A 27,067-nucleotide genomic window follows, 5' to 3' on the forward strand; every position below is an offset into this window, starting at 1 on the left:
AAGACAAAATTTTGAATCCTGAAGTGTGGGTTCTTAAGTGATTTCAGTCAGTTTAATTTGTCCAAGCTATTTTAGGTCCACAAAACTGAAAGTGTTTGCAACTGATACCATGTTGCCAGAGCTATGGCATCCTGTTCTTCCTAAAAACCTGTTCATGTTGGATGAAATGTTATGTGGGAGAAAATTTAAGACCAAAATCTCTGCCTAATATTTCTCCAATTTAACTATTGACATCTTGGACTCCTTAAACTAAGATATTCCCTAGAATCTGTCTATTTTCCCTATTAGCAGACAGTCTAGCAGTCTATTAACTGCAGTGGATTTCAAATTAGAATCATGGATGACTAGTATTTTGTGGTATTACTGTTTATTAAAATAATGTGTCACAAATTATATTACTATTTCCCTTCAAAATGGTCCGAGGCAGTCGTTAGTATAAACAGAATGGAGCAGGATACTCGTTTTTCCTTATTAAATCAGAATTTTTAGTCTCAGGCATTTTTAATACTTGAGGTTGTAAGAGAAATGAGATTGATGGGGTGAAAAGATTCTCCGGGAATTTGATTTGTTTCCAATCTCTTGCGTTTAGAACACAAATACTCTCAGAAACCAACATTAAAAGGTATGAAAGTGAGTCAGTGATGTCTTTGAGGAATGTACTTACCATATGCTATGAAGAAACAGCCAATCATTAGTCACATTTTTACAAATTAGAGTCATGACCTGAAAGCTAATTATCATTCTCATGTAATTCTATTATCTTCACACTTATTCAGCCAATACATGAAAAGCTTGATATTTAGAGCGAGCAGCTGCTTATTTCTCAATCCAGCTGGCAAGGCAAAATATAGTGGGTTTTTAAGCAATTGCAGCCCTGTGGTTGGCAGTTCCTAATGTGCAGTCACAATGCCACCTAGTGGCTACATAGGGATTATCTTTTAAAGGATACTGTTCATTATGGAGCAAACCCAGAATTTTCTTCTATCAACAGATTTGCACTTACTTGGACACCTTATTGATTCCAAAAGCCACTTGTTGGTTAAGAGATGAGATGATTTTATCTTTCTTTTTAATCTGCATTTGGTTTTCTTGCCACCGAAAAGTCACTGTTTTCAATTGTCTTTTGAAATCCTGATCAATGAAAAATATTATTTCAGTTAATTCTGTTCAAGCCACCAGAAATTTAAAGAAAAAACTGGGCTCTTTAAAAATATATACCATTAAATTGAACATTTGAAGTACCTCTAACTTGTCTCAGATATAATGGCAAAAATACTTACTTCACACTGATAGTGCAATTTACAAAACTGCCGTTGTCGAGCAAGCTTTTGCTTCTCAGTTTCTCCATATTCTGTAGTTTCCTTGTTGGTTGCGCCCTATTGAGCAAATGGAATATTCATGCTTTATTTTCCTCTTTAAAAAAGCACTAATATTATAGAAATTTAAATGAAAAACACTACTATTATTGTTATTTAAAGGGGATTTAAGTTGCTGTCTAACTCATACTTATGCATTATAGGTTTCAATGCAAATACCACTTCTCTGATTAATTTAAATAAACCTACCTCTCTCCAATTACAGCATTCACTAAACAATACCATAGTTACTTGTCTACTGCTGCTACTACTGAATAATGTTATCTGTATGCTTACCATTTTTAAAGCATTTTTTGTAATGCTTTTATTGTCATAAGAACCATATGAGGTAGGCACTCACTACTACTTTAGAGATGATAAAACTGAGTAACTTGCCCAAGGTCACACAGTAAGTGAAGGAGCCAGAATTCTAAACTCAGGCAATCTTAACTGCTAAACTACTTAATTCTTACCTTAGTAATTATCACCTTAGGTTAATGTTCAACTTCTCCACTGGATTATAAACACTGTGATCACAGGGACCATGTCTTAGCATAGCTCTTGACACAAAGTAAGTGCTAAGTGTTTTTTGAATAAATGAATGAATAAACATTTTTCAAAAGCTGTGTGACATTTTCATTCTATTTTTTGAGTTCTTATAGCTGTTGAATGAAAACCAAAGGCCCCACATTTAAACTTTAGTGTGACATCCAAAGCTTAGAATATGTCATTTCAGTTAAAATATATGTATATATTTTAATTAGAAAGGAGACAAAAAGGCATGACAATTATACTAATGTACTATCAGCCAGGAAATTGTTTGTACTAACTGTATCCTTAGATATCAACATTACTATATATTATATATTATTATACTTAAACCATGGAACAGGATATCATATATTACCTCAGTACAGAATTCTCATGGGTAGGTTAAGCAAGTGATTTTTTTTTTTTAAAAAAAAGCTTTCTATACGTTTTGTCTCATTAAGTGCTCTACTGAGCACTAAAATCATGTTCATACGCACCTTCATATATAAGTATGTCATTCCCAGCACTGACTACCACCAGGAAAGGAACCAAAAAATTGTTGTTTGTTAATATTTTTTGTAGATATTTCATGGTAACAAAAAGGTTTAACTTTTTGAAAAATGAAAGTAGATTTGTTTTATAAAACTATTTTTCTCATGAAATTTAATCCAATGGGATTATGCCAGGGTATTTTTTTCTTCCTTGTGGTATTTGAAAACTCTTTATAAGGAATGCATTTGTAATCAACTCTGCCCAATACTTAAAACCAGGAAATGGTCTGAGGACTAAAGTGAAAAGTTTCCAGTTCCTAGGGTTCTTTTTTATGTCAGCCATCCCTCTGTCCCTCCTTTCCTGTTTTTTCTTTTTCCTCAGAAATACAACATAAATCACTAGGTTAACATGCTGTTCAAAGAGTCATGGGGAAAAAATGGTTAACAATTGTTCTGGAAGAAGGAAGGCAGGGCTGTATCCTCTCAAATCAGGCTTACCTGCTCTATCATGTCTAGAATATGCAGTTCATCCAGGCTATAGAACTTGTCTTCAGTTGCAGAATCTTCTTGAACATCACTTGCATCATCTTTCATAAATCCACTGATTGAGTATAGATTTGCTTGTTCCTTCTTCAATTGCTCTTCCTTACCTATCATATTTGGACTATAGTGGTGACATAATCAATGTGATCTTTTATAATTGTATAGTGCTTTTCATCTAAGCCATTATTTCCCAAATTAATATTGTACTGGTCTCATGAGATGCTCAGATCAGAAGGGCTCACAGTCAAAGTTTGGAGAGCGGTCATACTGTGTATTTCTTTTGAAGATTCACAATGAATTTTAGCATATTTCAGATAGCACTCAACTGAGGTACCTATTCTGTTCATAGTAGTGTTTTTAAGAACTATCAGAATATGGAGTTCACTTTTCAAATTATAACTATTAACATCAGTTACTTTGAGAAACAATACTTTGGGAAATATTGACAAGCATGTCTACATCTGCTATATTATTTAATCATCACATCATTCTTGACAAGTAGGTTGGTTTAATCAACTTCAGTGCTTAGGTCCCATGTACATTTAAATAAAGGGCTGCAAACAGCAATATAAAGTAGATTAAAATGGAGGTTTCCTTTGTAACAGGACTTTAAAAAAAAACTGTAGTGATAATGAATTAAAGTAACTAGGAACCACTGAGAAAACAATGAAAATATTACATGTACAATGACAATTAACTCATTTTTATACCTATGTCTAAAATTTAAATGCATGCTACTATCCTTTCAAGTTGGCCCACTATTTAGTAGCTATGAATTTCCTTCCTAATCTCATTGAATAACAAGAAATAGAACTTTTACTTATAGCATGATATGTATTACTTAATTTTATAAGTGAAAGAAAATTATTTTTATTTTGTTATTAGAAAGAAAATAGATAACTCCAGGATGCATCAGTACTTATTTTAGGCCACTGAGACCTAGAAAAATAATGATATCTAACGCTTGTAGAATAACTTGTAAAACACTATAAAACAGTCATTAGGTATCATTGAAGTATTCTAGACTTACTCAAATATTTTGGAAAGTTCAATGAAATAAACTGCTTGTGTAGACCACAGTTCGAAAACCCAATCAGTTTTCCATATTGCTTAAAAAGCTGTTTAAAAATTACATTTTTCTGACACCCCAACACTGTAAAAATATAAATCTGTAGTTTTGAAAAGCTCCAAAAGATTATTCCTAAATTTTTAAAGTATGATAATAGCATTACAATAATATAGAAAAATATTCATCTCTTATTAAAGAGATGCAAACTGAATCATGTAGAGGTAAAATTATATGTTTGGGACAGAAAACATTCAAAAAAGAACAAAATGTTAAGGGAAAAATGAAGCAAATATGGAAAAACAGTGATAACTGTTGAATCAGGATGATAGGTATACATACAAATGTAGATATATTATTCTCTTTACTTTTGTGTGTCTTTGAAAATTCTCATTTAAAAACAAAGCTCGCTGCATGATTTGATGATCATCCAGGTTTGGCTCTATGCTGTAAGCCAAAATGAGCAAAATGACTGATAATATTGTTTCATTCTTTAGTAAGTTATTTTTAGGGTATCTAGACATGAAAAAACACACACATGTGAAGGATCATACACCATGATCAAGTGAGATTTATCGCAGGGATGCAAGGATTCTTCAATATAAGCAAATCAATTAATATGATACACCATATTAACAAATTGAAGAAGACAAACCATATGATCATCTCAACAAATGCAGAAAAAGCTTTTGACAAAATTCAACACCCATTTGTGATAAAAACTCTCCAGAAAGTCGGCATAGAGGGAACCTACCTCAACATAATAAAGGCCATATACAACAAACCCAGAGCAAACATAATTCTCCATGGTGAAAAACGGAAAGTATTTCCTCTAAGATCAGGAACAAGACAAGGATGTCCACTCTCACACTATTATTCAACATAGTTTTGGAATTCCTAGGCACTTCAATCAGAGTAGAAAAAGAAATAAAAGGAATACAAATTTGAAAAGAAGTAAAACTGTCACTGTTTGCAGATGATATGATACTATACATAAAGAATCCTAAAGATGTCACCAGAAAACTACTAGAGCTAATCAATGAATTTGGCAAAGTTGCAGGATACAAAATTTATGCACAGAAATCTCTTACATTCCTATACACTAATGATGAAAAACCTGAAAGAGAAATTAAGGAAACACTCCCATTTACCATTGCAACAAAAAGGATAAAATACCTAGGAATAAACCTACCTAGGGAGACAAAAGACCTGTATGCAGAAAACTATAAGACACTGATGAAAGAAATTAAAGATACCAAGAGATGGAGAGATATACCATGTTCTTGGATTAGAAGAATAAACATTGTGAAAACGACTCTACTACCCAAAGCAGTCTACACATTCAGTGCAATCCCTATCAAATTACCAATGGCATTTTTCACAGACCTAGAACAAAACATCTTAAAAGTTGTATGGAGTCACAAAAGACCCCTAATAGCCAAAGCAGTCTTGAGGGAAAAAAAACGGAGCTGGAGGAATCAGGCTCCCAAATTTCAGACTATACTACAAAGCTACAGTAATCAAGACAATACGGTACTGGCACAAAAACAGAAATATAGATCAATGGAATAGGATAGAAAGCCCAGAGATAAACCCATGCACTTATGGTCAACTAATCTATGACAAGGGAGGCAAGGATATACAATGGAGAAAAGACAGTCTCCTCAATAAGTGGTGCTGGGAAAACTGGACAGCTACATGTAAAAGAATGAAATTAGATCACTCCCTAACACCATACACAAAAATAAACTCAAAATGGATTACAGACCTAAATGTAAGACAGGACACTTTAAGACTCTTAGTGGAAAATGTAGGAAGAACACTCTTTGACATAAATTACAGCAAGATCTTTTTTGATCCACCTCCTAGAGTAATGGAAATAAAACCAAAAATAAACCAATGGGACCTAATGAAACTTAAAAGATTTTGCACAGCAAAGGAAACTACAAACAAGACGAAAAGACAACCCTCAGAATGGGAGAAAATAGTTGCAAACGAATCAACAGACAAAGGATTAATCTCCAAAATATATAAACAGCTCATGCAGCTCAATATTAAAAAAACAACCCAATCCAAAAATGGGCAGAAGACCTAAATAGGCATTTCTCCAAAGAAGACATACAGATGGCCAGGAAGCACATGAAAAGCTGCTCAACATCACTAATTATTAGAGAAGTGCAAATCAAAACTACAATGAGGTTATCACCTCACACCAGTTAGAATGGGCATCATCAGAAAATCTACAAACAACAAATGCTGGAGGGTTGTAGAGAAAAGGGAGCCCTCTTGCACTGTTGGTGGGAATGTAAATTGATACAGCCACTATGGAGAACAATATGGAGGTTCCTTAAAAAACCAGAAATAGAATTACCATATGACCCAGCAATCCCACTACTAGGCATACACCCAGATAAAACCATAATTCAAAAAGACACATGCACCCCAATGTTCATTGCAGCACTATTTACAATAGCCAGGATATGGAAGCAACCTAAATGCCCATTGACAGATAAATGAATAAAGAAGATGTGGTACATATACACAATGGAACATTACTTAGCCATAAAAAAGGAATGAAATTGGATCATTTGTAGAGATGTGGATGGACCTAGAGACTGTCATACAGAGTGAAGTAAGTTAGAAAAACAAATATCATGTATAAACACATATATGTGGAACGTAGAAAAATGGTACAGATGAACCGGTTTGCAGGGCAGAAATTGAGACACAGATGCAGAGAACAAATGTATGGACACCAAGGGGGGAAAGTGGTGGGAGGGGTGGTGGGATGAATTGGGAGATTGGGATTGACATAAATACACTAATATGTATAAAATGGATAACTAATAAGCTGCTCTAGAGAAAAAAAAAAAAGGCTTCCCTAGTGGCGCAGTGGTTGAGAGTCCGCCTGCTGATTCAGGGGACACAGGTTTGTGCCCCTGTCTGGGAAGATCCCACATGCCATGGAGCGGCTGGGCCCGTGAGCCATGCCCACTGAGCCTGCGTGTCCGGAGCCTGTGCTCCGCAACAGGAGAGGCCACAACAGTGATAGGCCCGCGTACCGCAAAAACAAACAAACAAACAAAAAAACCTATTGCATTAGTGGCTCAACTTGTTGACAAAGAAAGTGAAAACCCATCTTGGATGATGAACTATTAACTTACCGACTGGATCATGTCCATTAATCAATGAGAAAATATCAACTAAAATCGATGGCTTTAAAGTTACCAAAATATGTTCTTGTTACCATTTTAAAGTTATCTTAATTATGTCCTCACAGAGAGTTCTCTAAAGTAACTAATTTTCAGTTAACAACTCTTTGGTGGGTATAATGATCTCTTTATGGAATGTCTCCCCCACTTCCTTCCTCTACTACACTGTCATTAATCATATGGTTGTAGAATATAGCTCTCAATGTTCTTTAGACATTAAAAGGTTTCCAGTAAAGGTTCAAAATTCACCGTTAACAACTGGGGTTAAAAAAAACCAAACAAACATTTCAGGTTAATTAAACAAACCAAACCAAACCAAACTCTTTTATAAAAGGGGTCACTGGGACAAACAATAATCTGCCTTTAAGGTTAAGTTTAACTTAGTCTATATTTGGCTAACTACAATCTAGACTATATTTTAAAGGATTTTATACTGGAACCAAATTTAGTCCTTGAAGAAAGCAGTTAGCATTGGATGACTCTTGAGTAGCCATACATTGATAGGAAAATGGCAAGAGATTCTATTCTTCCAAAATAAATGATAATTTAACTTTTTGTCAATTTCAGTTAAAAAAACCTGACAACTTATTAAGACAAAAAAACTGTCTATTCTTCTCTTAGTGAGAACACGTTCTAAAGCAAGGCTGTGTCATTCTGGCAAAGCACACTTTGACAGTACTAAGACACATTTAAAAATTAAATAAACTAATACTTACACTTGCTCTTCTTTAGATTCCTTATTCTGAAAAATAACATCAAGAATTAGTATTATGTATCAACTATGTTGATACAGCACAGTGACCTAACTGCATTTAGGTCAGCATTTCTCAAGCTTTTTGACCACAACCAAAATAAGAAATATAATTTACGTTATAACTCAAATGTACTTACATATATATTTTTATACATAAGCATAAAACTGAAATATAAGTCCCATGAAATAAACCTTACTCATATTATGTGTGTTATGGACTGCATGTTTGTGTGCCTCCAAAATTCTTAGGTTGAAACCCTAACCCCCAGTGTGATGGTAACTGGAGGTATGGCCATTGGGAGGTAATTAGGTTTAGAGGATGTGGAGTCCTCATGATGGGATTAGCATCCTTATGAGAAGAGACCAGAGAGCTAGCTTGCTTGCTCGTGCATGCTTGATCACTTTCTCCAACGTGTGATGATACAATGAAAAGGTAGCTGTCTGCAAATTAAGAAGACAGCCTTCACCAGACACTGAATCTGCTGGCACCTTGATCTTGAATTTCCCAGCCTCCAGAACTGTGAGAAATGTTGTTTTTGCCACCCATTTTATGGTAGTTTGCTATAGCAGCCCGAACTAAGACAATGAGTGATGAACTCTGAAATTTTTTTTATTCATACTAATTCAGTTTCTTTTTTTAAAATGATAGTTGTGACACACCAAATTGATTTTATAATCTACCACTGAGTCATGAAACACAACTTGAAAATCACTGATTCAGATATTGGAAGTGAGTGTTGTGGCAGAGTTTGTATCTATTGCAATATCTTGGGACAGATATTGCAATTGTGTATGTGATTTTCATTTACAGAATCCAATACTAATTACAAGAGTTCTTGAAAGTCTACATGTAAAGAGAAAGCAGATTGATATATTAAGAATCTTATAGGGAAAAAGTGTTAGGGAGATCAGAATTAGGAGGAAATATTAAACAGCCCTATATTTTATTTTCATTAAAAATAAAACTATAAAGGCAACCTATTAAATAAAGGTAATATCAATGACAGTTAACATACTAAAGAGTATTAATTACTCATATATCACCTTTCTATTGAGTATCAATTACTGTCATATAAATTACAGTATTAATTTCTACTACCACCTTGTTTACAAGAAACTTCAGGCCTCTTTCCCCACAGATTCCATGATATACTTACTAATTTGTTTTATTGTCTGTATACTAAGAAGATTTTTGCATTTCATTGTCTGTTCAATGTCCAGTGCCAATTTGATTTTACAATTTAGAATTATCAACTCCTGCCTTGGTTCTAGTGTACTTGAATAACTAAGTTGAAAAGACCTTTGATTGTTCATAATGAACATATCTAGTATAATTAAGTATAGGTTCCCCCACTATCCCAAAGTAGAGCATTCCTTTGGAACCTTTCATAAACTGAAATGGCATAAAGTGAAGACGCAACTACAGGCATACCTTAGAGGTAATGAAGGTTCAGTTCCAGACAACCCCAATAAGGTGAATATTGCAATAAAGCAAGTCACATGAATTTTTTGGTTTCCCAGTTCATATATGTTTATACTACATTGCAGGCTATTAAGTGTGCAATATAGCCTTATGTCTTAAAAAATGTGTACACCTTAATTTAAAAATACTTTATTGCTAAAAAATGCTAACCGTCATCTAAGCCCTCAGCAAACTGTAGTCTTTTCTTTGGTACATGGTCTTGCCTTGATGTTGATGGCTGCTGACTAATCAGGGTGATGGTTGCTGAAAGTTGCAATGGCTGTGGCAATTTCTTAAAATACGACAACAGTGAAGTTTGTCGCATTAATTGCCTCTTCCTTTTATGAATGATTTCTCTGTTTGACAGCATTTTACCCACAGTAGAACTTCTTTCAAAATTGGAGTCAATTCTCTCAAACCCTGCCCCTGCTTTACCAACTAAGTTTCTGTCATATTTTAATCCTTTGTTGTCATTTCAACAGTTGTTACAGCACTGTCACCAGGAGTAGATTCCATCTCAAGAAACTACTTTCTTTGCTCATCTATAAGAAGCAGCTCCTTATCCATTAAAGTTTTATCATGAGATTGCAGCAATTCAGTCACATCTTCAGGCTCCACTTCTATTTCCAGTTCTCTTGCTATTTTCACATCTGCAATTATTTCCTCTACTGAAATCTTAAATCTTTCAGTTTCATCCATTAGGGCTGGAATCAACTTCTTCCAAACTCCTGTTAATGTTGATATTTTGACCTCTTCCCATGAATTATGAATATTTTTAATGGCATCTAGAAAGGTGAATCCTTTCCAGAATGTTTTCAATTGACTTTGCCCAAATCCATCAGTGGACTCACTACCTATGGTAACTGCAGCCTCACAAAATGTATTTCTTAAATAATAAGACTAGAAAGTCCAAGTGACTCCTTCATCCACAGGCGGCAGAACAGATGCTGTGTTAGCAGGCATGAAAACAACATTAATCTCACTGTACATTTCCATCAGAGTTCCTCAGTGACCAGGTACATTGTCAATGAGCAGTAATATTTTGAAAGAAATCTTTGTCTTTTATTTTGTTTTATTTTATTTTTTGAATTTATTTTATTTATTTTTTATACAGTAGGTTCTTATTAGTTATCTATTTTATATGTATTAGTGTATATATGTCAATCCCAATCTCCCAATTCATCTCACCACCACCCACTGCCTACTTTCCCCCTTCAGGTATCCATACGTTTGTTCTCTACATTTGTGTCTCTATTTCTGCCTTGCAAAACGGTTCATCTGCACCACCTTTCTAGATTCCACATATATGCCCTAATATACAATATTTGTTTTTCTCTTTTTGACTTACTTCACTCTGTATAACACTCTCTAGGTCCATCCACATCTCTACAAATGACCCAACTTTGTTCCTTTTTATGGCTGAGTAATATTCCATTGTATATATGTACCACATCTTCTTTATCCATTCATCTGTCGATGGGCATTCAGGTTGCTTCCATGTCCTGGCTATTGTAAATAGTGCTGCAATGAACACTGGGGTGCATGTGTCTTTCTGAATTATGGTTTTCTCAGGGTATATGCCCAGTAGTGGGATTGCTGGGTTATATGGTAATTCCATTTTTAGTTTTTTAAGGAACCTCCATACTGTTCTCCATAGTGGCTGTATCAATTTACATTCCCACCAACAGTGCAAGAGGGTTCCCTTTTCTCCACACCCTCTCCAGCATTTGTTGTTTGTAGATTTTCTGATGATGCCCATTATAACTGGTGTGAGGTGATACCTCATTGTAGTTTTGATTTGCATTTCTCTAATAACTATTGATGTTGAGCAGCTTTTCATGTGCTTCTTGACCATCTGTAGGTCTTCTTTGGAGAAATGTCTATTTAGGTCCTCTGACCATTTTTGGATTTTTTTTTTTTAATATTGAGCTACGTGAGCTGTTTATATATTTAAGAGATTAATCCTTTGTCTCTGGATTCATTGGCAAATATTTTCTCCCATTCTGAGGGTTATCCTGTTTATGGTTTCCATTGCTGTGCAAAAGCTAAGTTTTATTAGGTCCCATTTGTTTATTTTAATTTCCATTTCTCTAGGAGGTGGGTCAAAAAAGGATCTTGCTGTGATTTATGTCATACAGTGTTCTGCCTATGTTTTCCTCTAAGAGTTTTATAGTGTCTGGCCTTACATTTAGGTCTTTAATCCATTTTGAGTTTATTTTTGTGTATAGTGTTAGGAAGTGTTCTAATTTCATTCTTTTACATGTAGCTGTCCAGTTTTCCCAGCACCACTTATTGAAGAGGCTGTCTTTTCTCCATTGTATATTCTTGCCTCCTTTATCAAAGATAAGGTGACCATATGTGTGTGGGTTTATCTCTGGGCTTTCTATCCTGTTCCATTGATCTATATTTCTGTTTTTGTGTCAGTACCATACTGTCTTGATTACTATAGCTTTGTAGTATAGTCTGAAGTCAGGGAGCCTGATTCCTCCAGCTCCATTTTTCTTTCTTAAGATTGCTTTGGCTATTTCGGGTGTTTTGTGTTTCCATACAAATTTTAAGATTTTTTTGTTCTAGTTCTGTGAAAAATGCCACTGGGTGATTGATAGGGAGTGCATTGAATCTGTAGATTGCTTTGGGTAGTATAGTCATTTTCACAATGTTGATTCTTCTAATCCAAGGATATGGTGTATCTCTCCATCTGTTGGTATCATCTTTAATTTCTTTCATCAGTGTCTTATAGTTTTCTGCATACAGTTCTTTTGTCTCCTTAGGTAGGTTTATTCCTAGGTATTTTATTCTTTTTGTTGCAATGGTAAACGGGAGTGTTTCCTTAATTTCTCTTTCAGATTTTTCATCATTAGCGTATAGGAGTACAAGAGATTTCTGTGCATTAATTTTGTATCCTGCTACGTTACCAAATTCATTGATTAACAGTTTTCTGGTGACATCTTTAGGATTCTGTATGTATAGTATCATGTCATCTGCAAATAGTGACAACTTTACTTCTTCTTTTCCGATTTGGCTTCCTTTTATTTTTTATCTCCGATTGCTGTGGCTAAAATTTCCAAAACTATGTTGAATAATACTGGTGAGAGTGGCAACCTTGTCTTGTTCCTGATTTTAGTGGAAATGGTTTCAGTTTTTCACCATTGAGAACTGTGGCTATGGGTTGGCTGTGATGTTGGCTGTGGGTTTGTCATATATGGCCTTTATTATGTTGAGGTAAGTTCCCTTTATGCCTACTTTCTGCAGGGTTTTTATCATAAGTGGATGTTAAATTTTGTCAAAAGCTTTTTCTACATCTCTTGAGATGATCATATGGTTTTTATCCTTCAATTTGTTAATATGGTGTATCACATTGATTGATTTGAGAATATTGAGAATTCTTGCTTTCCTGGGATAAACCCCACTTGATTATGGTGTATGAAACTTTTAATGAGCTGCTGGTCTCTGTTTGCTCGTATTTTGTTGAGGATTTTTGTGTCTGTGTTCATCAGTGATATTGGCCTGTAGTTTTCTTTCTTTGTGACATCTTTATCTGGTTTGGTATCAGGGTGATGGTGGCCTCATAGAATGAGTTTGGGAGTGTTCCTCCCTCTGCTATATTTTGGAAGAGTTTGAGAAGGACAGGTGTTAGCTCTTCTCTAAATGTTTGATAGAATTGGCCTGTGAAGCCATCTGGTCCTGGGCTTTTGTTTGTTGGAAGATTTTTAATCACAGTTTCAATTTCAGTGCTTGTGATTGGTCTGTTTATATTTTGTATTTCTTCCTGGTTCAGTCTCGGAAGGTTGTGCTTTTCTAAGAATTTGTCCATTTCTTCCAGGTTGTCCATTTTGGTGGCATATAGTTGCTTGTAGTATTCTCTCATGATGCTTTGTATTTCTGCAGTGTCCATTGTTACTTCTCCTTTTTCATTTCTAATTCTGTTTATTTAAGTCTTCCTTTTTTTCTTGATGAGTCTAGCTAATGGCTTATCAATTGTGTTTATCTTCTCAAAGAAGCAGCTTTTAGTTTTGATCTTTGCTATCATTTCCATCATTTCTTTTTCATTTATTTCTGATATGATCTTTACGATTTCTTTCCTTCTGCTAACTTTGGGATTGTTTGGTTCTTCTTTCTCTAATTGCTTTAGGTGTAAGGTTAGGTTGTTTACTTGAGATTTTTCTTGTTTCTTGAGGTAGAACTGTATTGCTATAAACTTCCCTCTTAGAAGTGCTTTTGCTTTATCCCAGAGGTTTTGGGCCATCGTATTTTCATTGTCATTTGTTTTTAGGTATTTTTGAATTTCCTCCTTGATTTCTTCAGTGATCTCTTGGTTATTTATTAACGGATTGTTTAGCCTTCATGTGCTTGTGCTTTTCTACCTGTAATTTATTTCTAATCTCATAGTGTTGTGGTTAGAAAAGATGCTTTGATATGATTTCAATTTTCTTAAATTTACCAAGGCTTGATTTGTTACCCAAAATGTGATCTATCCTGGAGTATGTTCATGTGCACTTGTGAAGAAAGCGTAATCTGCTATTTTTGGATGGAATGTCCTATAAATATCAATTAAATCTATCTGGTCTATTGTATCATTTAAAGCTTGTGTTTCCTTGTTATTTTTCTGTCTGGATGATCTGTCCATTGGTGTGAGGTGTTAAAGTCCCCCACTATTATTGTGTTACTGTTGATTTCCCCTTTTATAGCTGTTAGTATTTGCCTTATGTATTGAGGTGCTCCAATGTTGGGTGCATATATATTTATAATTCTTATATATTCTTCTTGGATTGATCCCTTGATCATTATGTAGTGTCCTTCCTTCTTTGTCTCTTATAACATTCTTTATTTTAAAGTCTATTTTATCTGATTCAAGTATTGCTACTCCAGCTTTCTTTTGATTTCCATTTGCATGGAATATCTTTTTCCATCCCCTCACCTTCAGTCTGTATGTGTCCTAGGTCTGAAGTGGGTCTCTTGTAGACAGCACATATATGGGTCTTGTTTTTGTATCCATTCAGCGAGCCTGTCTTTTGGTTGGAGCATTTAATCCATTCAAGCTTAAGGTAATTATCTATATGCATGTTCCTATTACCACTTTCCTAATTGTTTTGGGTTTGTTTTTGTAGGTCTTTTTCTTCTCTTGTGTCTCCCACTTAGAGAAGTTCCTTTAGCATTTGTTGTAGAGCTGGTTTGGTGGTGCTGAATTCTCTTAGCTTTTGCTTGTCTGTGAAGCTGTTGATTTCTCTGTCAAATCTAAATGAGATCCCTGCTGAACAGAGTAATCTTGGTTGCAGCTTCTTCCCTTTCATCACATTAAATATATCGTGCCATTCCCTTCTGGCTTGTAGTTTCTGCTGAGAAATCAGCTGTTAACCTTATGGGAGTTCCCTTGTATGTTATTTGTCGTTTTTCCCTTGTTGCCTTTAATAATTTTTCTTTGTCTTTAATTTTTGTCAATCTGATTACTATGTGTCTCAGCATGTTTCTCCTTGGGTTTATCCTGCGTGGGACTCTCTGCGTTTCCTGGACTTGGGTGGCTATTTTGTTTCCCATGTTAGGGAAGTTTTTGACTATAATCTCTTCAAATATTTTCTCAGGTCCTTTCTCTCTCTCTTCTCCTTCTGGGACCCCTATAATGCAAATGTTGATGGGTTTAATGTTGTCCCAGAGGTCTCTTAGGCTGTCTTCATTTCTTTTCATTCATTTTTCTTTATTCTCTTCTGTGGCAGTGAATTCCTCCATTCTGTCTTCTAGGTCACTTATCTGTTCTTCTGCCTCCGTTATTCTGCTACTGATTCGTTCTAGTGTATTTTTTTGATTTCAGTTATTATATTGTTCATGTCTGTTTGTTCTTTAATTCTTCTAGGTATATTTTTGTTAATTCTTGTAGGTCTTTGTTAAATATTTCTTGCATCTTCTCAATTTTTGCCTCCGTTCTTTTTCCGAGTTCCTCGATCATCTTCAACTATCATTATTGTGAATTCTTTTTCTGGCAGGTTGCCTATCTCCATTTCATTTAATTGTTTTTCTGGGGTTTTATCTTGTTCCTTCATCTGGTACATAGTCCTCTGACTTTTCATTTTGTCTGTCTTTCTGTCAATGTGGTTTTTGTCCCACAGGATGCAGGATTGTAGTTCTTCTTGCTTCTGCTGTCTGCCCTCTGGTGGATGTGGCTATCTAAGAGGCTTGTGCAAGCTTCCTGATGGGAGGGATTGGTGGTGGGTAGAGCTGGGTGTTGCTGTGGTGGGCTGAGCTCAGTAAAACTTTAATCTGCCTGTCTGCTGCTGGGTGGGGCTGAATTCCCTCCCTGTTGGTTGTTTGGCCTGAGGCAACGCAGCACTGGAGGCTACAGGCTCTTTGGTGGGGCTAATGGTGGACTCCAGGAGGGCTCACGCCAAGGAGTACTTTCCAGAACTTCTTCTGCCAGTGTTCTTGTCTCTGTGGTGAGCCACAGCCATCCCCTGCCTCTGCAGGAGTCCCTCCAACAGCAGGTAGGTCTGGTTCAGCCTCCTATGGGGTCACTGCTCCTGCCCCCTGGGTCCTTATGCATGCACTACTTTGTGTGTGCCCTCCAAGAGTGGAGTCTCTGTTTCCCCTAGTCCTGTCAAAATCCTGCAGTCAAATCCCGCTAGCCTTCAAAGTCTGGTTCTCTGCAAATTCCTCCTCCCATTGCCAGACCCCCAGGTTGGGAAGCCTGACGTGGCGCTCGGAACCTTCATTCCAGTGGGTGGACTTCTGTGGTATAATTGTTCTCCAGTTTGTGAGTCACCTACCCAGCGGTTATGTGATTTGATTTTATTGTGATTGCACCCTTCCTACTGTCTCATTGCAGCTTCTCCTTTGTCTTTGGATGTGGGGTATCTTTTTTGGTGAGTTCTAGTTCTTCCTGTCAATGATTGTTCAGCAGTTAGTTGTAATTCTGGTGTTCTTGAAAGAGGGAGTGAGCACACGTGCTTGTGGTCCACCATCTTGAACCGACATCCAGAAATCTTTCTTTCTGAGCAGTAGGTCTCAACAGTAGGCTTAATATATTTAGTAAATCATGTTGTAAACAGATGTGCTGTCATCCAGGCATTGTTGTTCTATTTCAGGAGTACAGACAGATTTGATTTAGCATAATTCTTAAGGACCCTAGGATTTTCAGAATGGCAAATGAGCACTGGCTTCAACTTAAAATCACTAGCTGCATTATTCCCTAACAAGAGAGTCAGCCTGTGTGTTGGAGTTTTGAAGCCAGGTATTACTTCTCCTCTTCATCTATGAAAGCCCTAGATGGCATCTTCTTCCAATAGAAGGCTGTTTTGTCTACATTGAAAAATCTGTTGTTTAGTATAGTCACCTTCATTAATTATCTTAGCTAGATCTTCTGGATAACTTGCTGCAGCTTCTGCATCAGTGCTTGTTGCTTCACCTTGTACTCTGAAGTTATGGAGATAGCTTCTTTCCTTAAACATCATGAACCAACCTCTGCTGGCTTCAAACGTTTCTTCTGCAGCTTCCTCACCTCTCTCAGCCTTTACAGAATTGAAGAGAGTTATGGCCTTTTTCTAGATTAGGCTTTGGTTGAAGGCAATGTTGTGGCTGGTTTAATCTTCTATCCAGAATACTGAAATTTTCTCCTTATCAGCAATAAGGCTGTTTCACTTCCTTACCATTCCTGTGTTCACTGGAGTAGCTCTTTAATTTACTTCAAGAACTTTTCCTTTGCATTCACAACTTGGCTAACTGTTTGGCACAACAGGCCTAGCTTTTGGCCTATCCCAGCTTTCAACATAACTTCCTCTCTAAGGTTAATCATTTCTAGCTCTTGATTCAAAGTGAGAGACCTGCAACTCTTCCCTTCATTTGAACACTTAGAGGCCTTTGTAGGGTTATTAATTGATCTTTTTCAATATTGTTGCATCTCAGGGAATAAGAAAACCCAAGGAGAGGGAGAGAGATGAGGGAACAGCTGGTCGGTGGAGCAGTCAGAATACACACATTTATCTTTTAAGGTGGCCATCTTGTAATGGGCATGGTTTGTGGCAACCCAAAATATAAAAATTACAATAGTAATACCAAAGATCACTGATCACTTCAAGTGGGATTTATCTCAGGGATGCAAAGATGGTTCACTATCCACAAATCAATCAATGTGATATACCACATTAATAAACTGAAGAATAAAAATCATATGATCATCCCAATAGATGTAGAGAAAGCTTTTGACAAAACTCAACATCCATTTATGATAAAATTTCTCCACAAAATAGGTACAGAGGGAATATACCTCAACAAAATAAAGGCCATATATGATAAGTCCACAGCTAACATCATACTCAATGGTGAAAAGCTGAAAGCATCAGGAACAAGACAATGATGCCCACTCTTGCTAGTTCTATTCAACACAGTTTTGGAAGTCCTAGCCACAGACAAGAAAAAGAAAGAAAAATAATCCAAATTGGAAGGGAGGTAGTAAAACTGTTCCTGTTTGCAGATGACATGATATTATACATAGAAAACCCTAAAAACACCACTAGAAAACTACTAGAGCTCATCAATGAATTCAGTAAAGTCACAGGATACAGAATTAATATACAGAAATCCGTTGCATTTCTCTACACTAACAAATATCAGAGAGAGAAATTGAGAAAACAATCCCATTTACCATTGCATCAAAAAGAATGAAATACCTAGGAATAAATACATGGAGGTAAAAGGCCTGTACTTGGAAAACTAAAGATACTGATGAAAGAAATTGAAGATAACACAAAGTGATGGGTAGATATACCATGTTCACAGATTGGAAGAATTAATATTGTTAAAATGACCATACTACCCAAAGCAATTCACAGATTCAATGCAATCCCTATCAAAATACCAATGGCATTTTTCACAGAACTAAAACAAATAATTCTAAAATTTGTATGAAAATTCAAAGACCCTGAATAGCCAAAGCAATCCTGAGAAAGAAAAACATTGCTGGAGGTATCATGCTCCCTGACTTCAGACTGTACTACAAAGCTACAGTAATCAAAACAGTATCGTACTGGCACAGAAACAGACACATGGATCAAAGGAATAGAATAGAGAGCCACCCAGGAATAAACCCACACACTTATGGTCAAGTAATCTATGACAAAGGAGGCAAGAATATGCAATGGGGAAAAGACATTCTCTTCAATAAGTAGTGCTGGAACAGCTGAACAACTACATGTAAAAGACTGAAATTAGAACATTTTCTCATGCCATATACAAAAATAAATTCAAAATGGATTAAAGAATTAAATTTAGGACCAGAAACTATAAAACCCCTAGAAAAACACATAGGCAGAGCATCTTTGACAAAAATTGTAGCAATATATTTTTTGGATCTGTCTCCTAAGGCAAAGGGAAGAAAAGCAAAAATTAACAAATGGGACCTAATTAAATTTAAAAGCTTTTGCACAGCAAAGGAAACCATCAACAAAATGAAAAGATAACCTACTGAATGGGAGAAAATATTTGCAAATGATATGACCAAAACCAGTTTAATATCCAAAACAGACAGCTCATACAATTCAATATTAAAAAAAAACAAACCCAAACAACCTGATTAAATAATGAACAGAAGACCTGAATAGACACTTTTCTTCAGAAGACATATAGATGGCCAACAGGCACATGAAAAGATGCTCAACATTGCAAATCATCAGAGAAATGCAAATCAAAACCACAATGAGGGGCTTCCCTGGTGGCGCAGTGGTTGAGAGTCCACCTGCCGATGCAGGGGACATGGGTTTGTGACCTGGTCTGGGAAGATCCCACATGTCGTGGAGCGGCTGGGCCCGTGAGCCATGGCCGCTAAGCCTGCACGTCCGGAGCCTGTGCTTTGCAACGGGAGAGGCCACAACAGTGAGAGGTCCGCGTACCGCAAAAAAAAACAAAAAAAAAAACCACAATGAGATATCACCTCACATGTGTCAAAATGGCTATAATCAAAAAGACCACAAATAACAAATGTCAGCAAGGATGTGGAGAAAAGGAACACTGTACACCTTTGGTAGGAATGGAAATTGGTGCAGCCACTATGGAAAACAGTACGGAGGTTCCTCAAGAAACCAAAAATACAACTACCACATGATCCAGCAATTCCACTCCTGAGTGTACAGCCAAAGAAAATAAAGACACTAATTTGAAAAGATACATGCACCACAATGTTCATAAGCATTATTTATGCTAGCCAAGATATGGAAGCAACCTAAGCGTCCATCAACAGATGAATGGGTAAAGAAAATATGGTATATATACACAATGGAATACTACTCAGCCATAAAAAAGAATGAAATTTTACCATTTGCAACAACATGGATGGACCTAGAGAGTATTATGATTAGTGAAATAAGTCAGACAGAGAAAGACAAATGCTATATGGTATCACTTATATTTGGAATCTAAAAAATAAAACAAATGAATAAATATAACAAAACAGAAACAGACTCAAAGATATAGAAGACAAACTAGCGGTTACCAATGGGGAGAGGGAAGTGGGGAGGGACATTATAGGGGTATACTATGTATAAAATAAATAAACTAAGAGGATATATTGTACAGCAGAGGGAATATAGCCAATATTTTATAATAACTTTGAATGGAGTATAATCAATAAAAATTTTGAATCACTACATTGTATACTCAAAACTAATATAATATTGTAAATCAACTATACCTAAAAAAAAAGATCACAGATCACCATAATAAAATAATAATAATGAAAAAGTTTGAAATGTGAGAATTACCAAAATGCAACACAGAAACACAAAGTGAGTCAATGCTGTTGGGAAAATGGTGCCAATAGACTTGCTTGATGCAGGGTTGCCACAAACCTTCAATTTGTAAAAAATACAGTATCTGCAAAGTGCAATAAAGCAAAGTGCAATAAAATGAGGTTAGTCTGTACCTTTTTTTTGTATAAGCAAAAATCCTCTTCAGATTTCTTTTGGTTAGCACAAACAGATACTAATGCAGGTCTTTCATAAAAAACGAAGTGGCGTAAAGTGAATTTCGAAAAGCGTGAGATACCTGTATTTCTAAAACTCCTTTTAAGCTCTTTCCAGGACAACTTCATGACTGTCTTACATGCATCTCAGCAACTTCCCTTTACAGGTGACATCCACTTTGAAAAGCCTGATTTATTTCCTGCCATATTTCTTTTTTCCCCAAGGCTTCAATCACAAAGCATTCTATACTTCTGCTATCTGCTTTACCTTCCTTTTCTATTCCTAACCCTCAGTCCCTCTGTGTAGGGAATGGAATTGGGAAGAAAGAACTAATGAACTCTCAAAAGAGTTATTTATACTTCTATACATACTAGTTAGAAGAGGCAGAAGTTATCTTATTGTCCCCTCTAGTTGCTACACAAATTTTACTTTTTCGTCATCTTCATCCAGAGAATCCCTGATAGGTGTTTTTAGGACCTCAACTATTATTAGGTAGACATGCTGAAAATCAAATAATTAAGAGAGGACATAATTTCACACATAAGGACTTTATAGTCACTCTGTATAACACAAACTTCTATATGCTAGAAGTTTTCGTGAGGAGAACTCTTGATAAGAGAATTTGATTGACTCAGCTTTTTATAATTGGTTGCTTACATTATACTAGACAATTATTTGCTTCTATAACAGTAATTGAGTATATGACTAGGAGGACTATTGTATACGAAATAGTCATATGAAAAATTTTAAGCACTTTTTAGGTTTATACTTCAAATGTCGATAAAAGATATAAGATACAAGATCTCTCTTCTGATGCTGAAATTTTATCTTGATAAAATTAGTTTGTTTTCAAAGTATCTCAATTTTTTTAATAAAATAAATTGGAAGTAAACTTAGGATGTTTAAAGAAAACAAAAAATTCCTAGATAGTTGCTGACTTTAATAAGAAATTTTTAATATTACTAGTGTATAAATTTTAAGTAGCATTTACATTATTTCTGCTTATGTTTATTCCCTGTTTAATTTCAATTTGACATAGAAGTGGGGCTTTCCATTTAGCTAAAATTGAGAATCCAAGTATTAACATATTTTAATCTTTTGGAAGTAAGGAAGAGACACATGTAACACTTGGAGCTTAGATTTGTGGTCTAATAGCTGTAGATTTACTTGGTCAGCCTTATGCAGTATTAGACCTGGGACTTACCAATGCTTTGGCAAAAATAAAAAATAGCAGCTAAACTAATGAATCAGGTTGTGTTTTATTATATATGAATGGTCTAAAAGTAAGAAAAAATATTCGTACTCATGTCTTTTAAAAACAAAATTTATTTTAAAAAATTAATTTTCAAAATAACTTTTGATAAATATGAAAATTTATTGATATTTTACTGATCAGAGTATAAAATAATCTTTATTTTGTTCTGTACCTCAGTAAGTATTTTGTAAATTTACTTTCATTTGTGTAAAATTTCATTTATGACTAAAGTTTGTGTATACTTCCAAATGACTAATAACATGAACTTATCAGATTGTAGTTGGGCAAATATTCTCAGTTTATAATATAATCTAGACTTTAAATATATGTTTCAAGCCAGAAAATAACATTTTTCACAGTAAAGTTTACATAGCATAGCAGTTAGCTATATGCTTAATAAAAAAATTATCTTGAGTCCAAATCCATAGGAATGTACAACAACAAGAGTGAACCAAAATGTAAAGTATGGACTTTGGATAATTATGATATATCAATTTAGGTCCCTCAATTGTAACCAATGTACCACTCTGCTGGGGAATGTTGGTTGAAGAGGCTGTGCATGTGTGGGGGCAGGAGGTATATGGGAAATCTCTGTATCTTCCCCATAATTTTGCTCTAAACCAAAAAAACTGCTCTAAAATAATAAAGTATTAACTTTAAAGAATTAAGCCAATAAAAAAATACTCTTGACTTTCTCTTGTAATTTTTCAAGCTATTAAGAGACTTCTTGCTAAAACTGTGCTACAGATCATAACTTGTTCATTTTACAACTCTCAAATAACAGGAAGAGGCATAAAGAAGCTTCTTGGATTTGTATCATTTTTGTACATTACTGCATTGTTGGAAGAGTCTTAGACACAAAGGAGAAAACCAAGATTTCTTAGGTTTTGAAAAATGCTTCTGAACTTATCTGTAAAAATATGAAAAGAAGCTGTGTTTAAAACAGAGTAGGCAACCTAAGTGTCCATCATCGGATGAATGGATAAAGGAGATGTGGCACATATATACAATGGAATATTACTCAGCCATAAAAAGAAACGAAATTGAGCTATTTGTAATGAGGTGGATGGACCTACAGTCTGTCACACAGAGTGAAGTAAGTCAGAAAGACAAAGACAAATACCATATGCTAACACATATATATGGAATTTCAGAAAAAAAAATGTCATGAAGAACCTAGGGGTAAGACAGGAATAAAGACACAGACCTACTAGAGAATGGACTTGAGGATATGGGGAGGGGGAAGGGTAAGCTGTGACAAAGTGAGAGAGTGGCATGGACATATATACACTACCAAACGTAAAATAGATAGCTAGTGGGAAGCAGCCGCATAGCACAGGGAGATCAGCTCGGTGCTTTGTGACCACCTACAGGGGTGGAATAGGGAGGGTGGGAGGGAGGGAGATGCAAGAGGGAAGAGATATGGGAATATATGTATATGTATAACTGATTCACTTTGTTATAAAGCAGAAACTAACACACCATTGTAAAGCCATTATACTCCAATAAAGATGTAAAAAAAAAAAGAGTAGGCATTTTTTAAAATGAGAGTTGTACACAGAAATTAGTAAAATTTCCAAGTGACTAATTCAGTTTCTCTACTTATATATTTAAATGTATATATTATGATTTAGGGAAGTAAAGTAGGGCATACTGTAAGTTTAAATCATTTTCAGAATCTAACATACATAGACTTCTCTATAATCATATATTCAATAAGCTATGAACATTTATAAGTCATTTGTGCTACATGTCTACTTGGACTAATTTTAAGTTCTAACTAATAGTAAAACAATGTATTAAACCTAAGTGTTCATAATCAGACATTCCTCTATTATAACACTAATATAGCCTCTTACCTTTTTATTCTTGGTCTTTTTCTTTTTCTTTGGTTTACTCTTAACCTGATAGATAAGAAATAAATCATTTATTTAATATGCAATTCAAACTGCACAATGGATTACTTTACAAAATGTATTTCCTCTAACCACTGGGATCTTTTATCTTCTAATATAGATCACACTTTCCTTCTAGATTCTATGGAAAATTATTTTCATCTTAATTTTAATCTCAGTTTTCTGCTTGAGAAATCAGTGATGTATAAAGGAACAATATATAATGTCAATAAGTAGGCTACTGAAAAGAGCTCAGAGGTCCTCACTTGCACACGTGCATGCATGACTAACAGAGGAGGAAGGCACCTTAAAAAAAATCAACATATTCAGGTCCATTAGATGAAAAATTAAGCCTAGGAAGAATTTAGTGACTACATAATATCTGTTACCACTTATCTGTAAAGAAATACATCCTGGATGGTTTTAATTCTACCTCTGTGTAAATAGCATTGAAATATCCCTGTTTTCTCTTCCTTTCTCTCTCCTTCTATTCCCCACTATGCTTTCTTCTACTTTCTGTTAACCTCCCACATCCATTCTACCACTCAGGATGAAGAAACATGTGCCAGGCACATAATAAATGTTCAATAAATGCTGCCAAAATATATGGCTAAGGCAGGAAAGATAATGGAAGAAAGTATTGGGGAAAGAACCATTCCAATTCAAGCTCTGTGTAAACACTTTGATAAATATAAACTAAGATTGTCTGGGAGGCTTTAAGAATAGCACATGCAACAAGCTAAAAGCCTTAAGTTCTTCTAATTCAAATATTAATGAGCAGTTATACTTCCTGGAGATCTTTAATAGATTCTGTTGAAGATTCACTGGGTATCGATGCCCCATCTTTATTCATTTCTGCTAACTGTATTTCAGGGATTGATTTCACATTTATATTGTACTCCATAAGAGGCGGACTTAGTTCTTCTTCTTCATTTTGTAACTCTTCTATTTCAATACCTAAATATTAAAACCAAAACACTCAAAGTCTGGATGCATATAATTTTAGCCTCTTATCACTATTTTAAATATATTTACTCCCCCCATAACACCACCCCAGAAATAGAAGACATCTTACTCTGTTCAAATGCTAAATGAAAATAAAATGCCCATTTATCAATGACCAAATAACAGGTACATATACTAGCCTGAAACCAATCAATATAAACTTAAATGCTAAGATACTTGACTGTTATCTTAAGCAGACTATAGATAGCAGACTTAAGTCAATTCTAAATACTAAGTTTTTGAGTATCCTGACATTGACCTTATTAAATATTGCAACTAGTATTATTTTAGGGCATAAGTCTGAAACATAAGGAGAAGGAAAAGCTAGATGTATTTTTTCCCTTTTTTCTTCTTTTTTATAATCAAAGGTTATTAAAGGGTATCAGTCCCCAATTATGTGATTTCTTTGATACCATGATCCTTGACACTGCTCCAGAGATTCAATACCTAAACTTGTGGACTTCATGTGACTGGTCACAGATGGTCCAAACAAAACCCATTGTGTTACTTTCTTAAGTATAATTTTACTCCAAACAAAACCCATGGTGTTACTTTCTTAAGTATAATTTTACTCCAAACAAAACCCATGGTGTTACTTTCTTAAGTATAATTTTAATTGCAAAATTTGAATTCCATTTTAAAAAACCCAACAGTATATAAATGGAAATAAAAAAATTAGCAACTCACCACCTGGCAGAAAAGTATATAGGTTAACAATGGATAGTTAACCAGATAAAAGTTACATAAGCTAAACAGTAGCATATATGAGCAGGTAGAGCAAGCAGGTAGGCATTTTTGCCTGTTGAAGTGCCCTGTGTGTCAAAAGTTAAAATACTTTGTTAGGGTAAACCCTAGGGCATGTGCACTAAGACAAAGGCTGAATAAAGGCTCATACTAGATTCAGCTGACCAGTAGTAATCTGACCATAAAATTTTCCGATCTTAAACAATTACAGTTTATCATACAGTTTATCTGACCGAGTAAAAATCTATAGGTGCCCCTTAGCTATCCTGGGTTGAAAGGTCACTTAGGCATTTGGTTTTTAAACATACTTACGTTGACTGCCTGTTATTGACTGTAGAGCAATTCCTATGATACATAAAGAAAAAATTTAGATATATAATTGCAAATGTAATATAACTAACAAATATCAGACTGAGACTAAGAAAAAACAGAAGATTTTTTACACTGCACCAATAAATATTATAACTAAAAATAACCAACTTCACTCATGAATCCAGTTTAAACAAGGCTTAATTAGATTATAACATAAAGGTTATAAACCCATGTTTAGAGAAAGAAAGGTTTAAAAAAAAGATAGTTCATAATAGATAATGCCTAGAACACAAGCACTTTAAATCAAGAAGCAAATTTTTACAGTTTACAGTCTAAGGTCATGAAGTAATAGTCAATTATGAAGCAAACCTCCATTGAAAGTTTGATCCTTTTTTTTAGCAAAATCTTGATGAGCATTCTCTCTCCTTGCCCATTAATATTTATTAAGCACCTATGATATATCAGGCTGTGTTAGGCTCTAGAGTTTGAATGGTGAGGAAAAAGATAACCGTCATAGAGATTTAGTGGGGACAATGGATATTAATCAAATAATCAGATACACAAATGAAAACCAAACTGTAGTAACTACTAGGGAAGACATATAAGATACCAGGAAAGCCTCTATTAAAGGGACTTGAGCAATAAGCTCATCAGACTTTCAGAGTGAAAACTGTTTGAAATACCTTGAATTTATTGCTCAACTCACTTTCCCAAATATTATTATTCTCATAAGTTTTTGTCATTCAAAATCTTAATAGAGTAAATGTAAAAAAGAAAAGCCTCTAATTTATAAGCCAATTTACAAGTCAAGGGTGCTTGCTTGACTTTCTTATAGCATCAAACTCAGCATTCTCTTCTTTTATGTTCAAAGAAAGCTTTCTTGAAGGTTAAGTAGGAAAACACAATGGAATCCCAGAGCCTTAGCAAAAGGAGTGGGATTGGGGCCTAGCAATTATAGCTGAAGAAAATCTGGACCAGGTCAACAATTACTAGAAGCTTGGAAAGTTATACATTTAAATAGCATCACTGTGATCATCAGTTGCTCACCAGGTAGTATGACTAATAATTTGGGACCAGGAAAATTCACCTAGAATAACACAGCAAGGGTTTCAGTGATGCTGACATGGCTTCAACTCCACTTTCCACCATGACAGCTGAGAAGCTATCCTGGAATGTGGGGAGGAGGTCTGAAGTCTTCCCCATAACAACAAATAATGTTTGGGAATGGCCACCACCAACCTTAGACAACCTTAGACCTTGCATAAATGTTATCTGATTTTTAAAATTACCTATGACCAAACTTTTAAACAAAAGTCAAGGTTCTGATAGAAAGGAGAAACATACACTCATGGTGTCTAAAAGAGCATTCTTGTAATACTCAGTACCTGTATTTCATGGTTTTAGGCATCCTTAATTTTGTACAAGTGATAAAACTCCTCTACTTAAAAATATTCAACAATTCCTTTTTGAAAACACAAATTCCTCAACATGGCAAGAGAAAT

At 35.1% G+C, this 27,067-nt stretch overlaps 1 protein-coding gene across 1 annotated transcript in view; it reads right to left on the minus strand.

Moving 5' to 3' along the window:
- Positions 1–27,067, minus strand: part of DZIP3 (DAZ interacting zinc finger protein 3) — a 103,795-nt gene that overhangs the window by 27,471 nt on the left and 49,257 nt on the right. The window contains exons 14-20 of the mRNA XM_065876109.1: positions 25,566–25,598; positions 24,292–24,461; positions 23,469–23,513; positions 7,915–7,940; positions 2,876–3,041; positions 1,281–1,376; positions 1,004–1,131 (exon numbers count right to left, since the gene is read on the minus strand). Coding sequence (XP_065732181.1) covers positions 1,004–1,131; positions 1,281–1,376; positions 2,876–3,041; positions 7,915–7,940; positions 23,469–23,513; positions 24,292–24,461; positions 25,566–25,598 — 664 coding nt within the window. The remainder of the gene's footprint in view (positions 1–1,003; positions 1,132–1,280; positions 1,377–2,875; positions 3,042–7,914; positions 7,941–23,468; positions 23,514–24,291; positions 24,462–25,565; positions 25,599–27,067) is intronic.

This window comes from Phocoena phocoena, chromosome 4 (assembly GCF_963924675.1).
Source record: "Phocoena phocoena chromosome 4, mPhoPho1.1, whole genome shotgun sequence".
Lineage (NCBI taxonomy): Eukaryota > Metazoa > Chordata > Mammalia > Artiodactyla > Phocoenidae > Phocoena > Phocoena phocoena.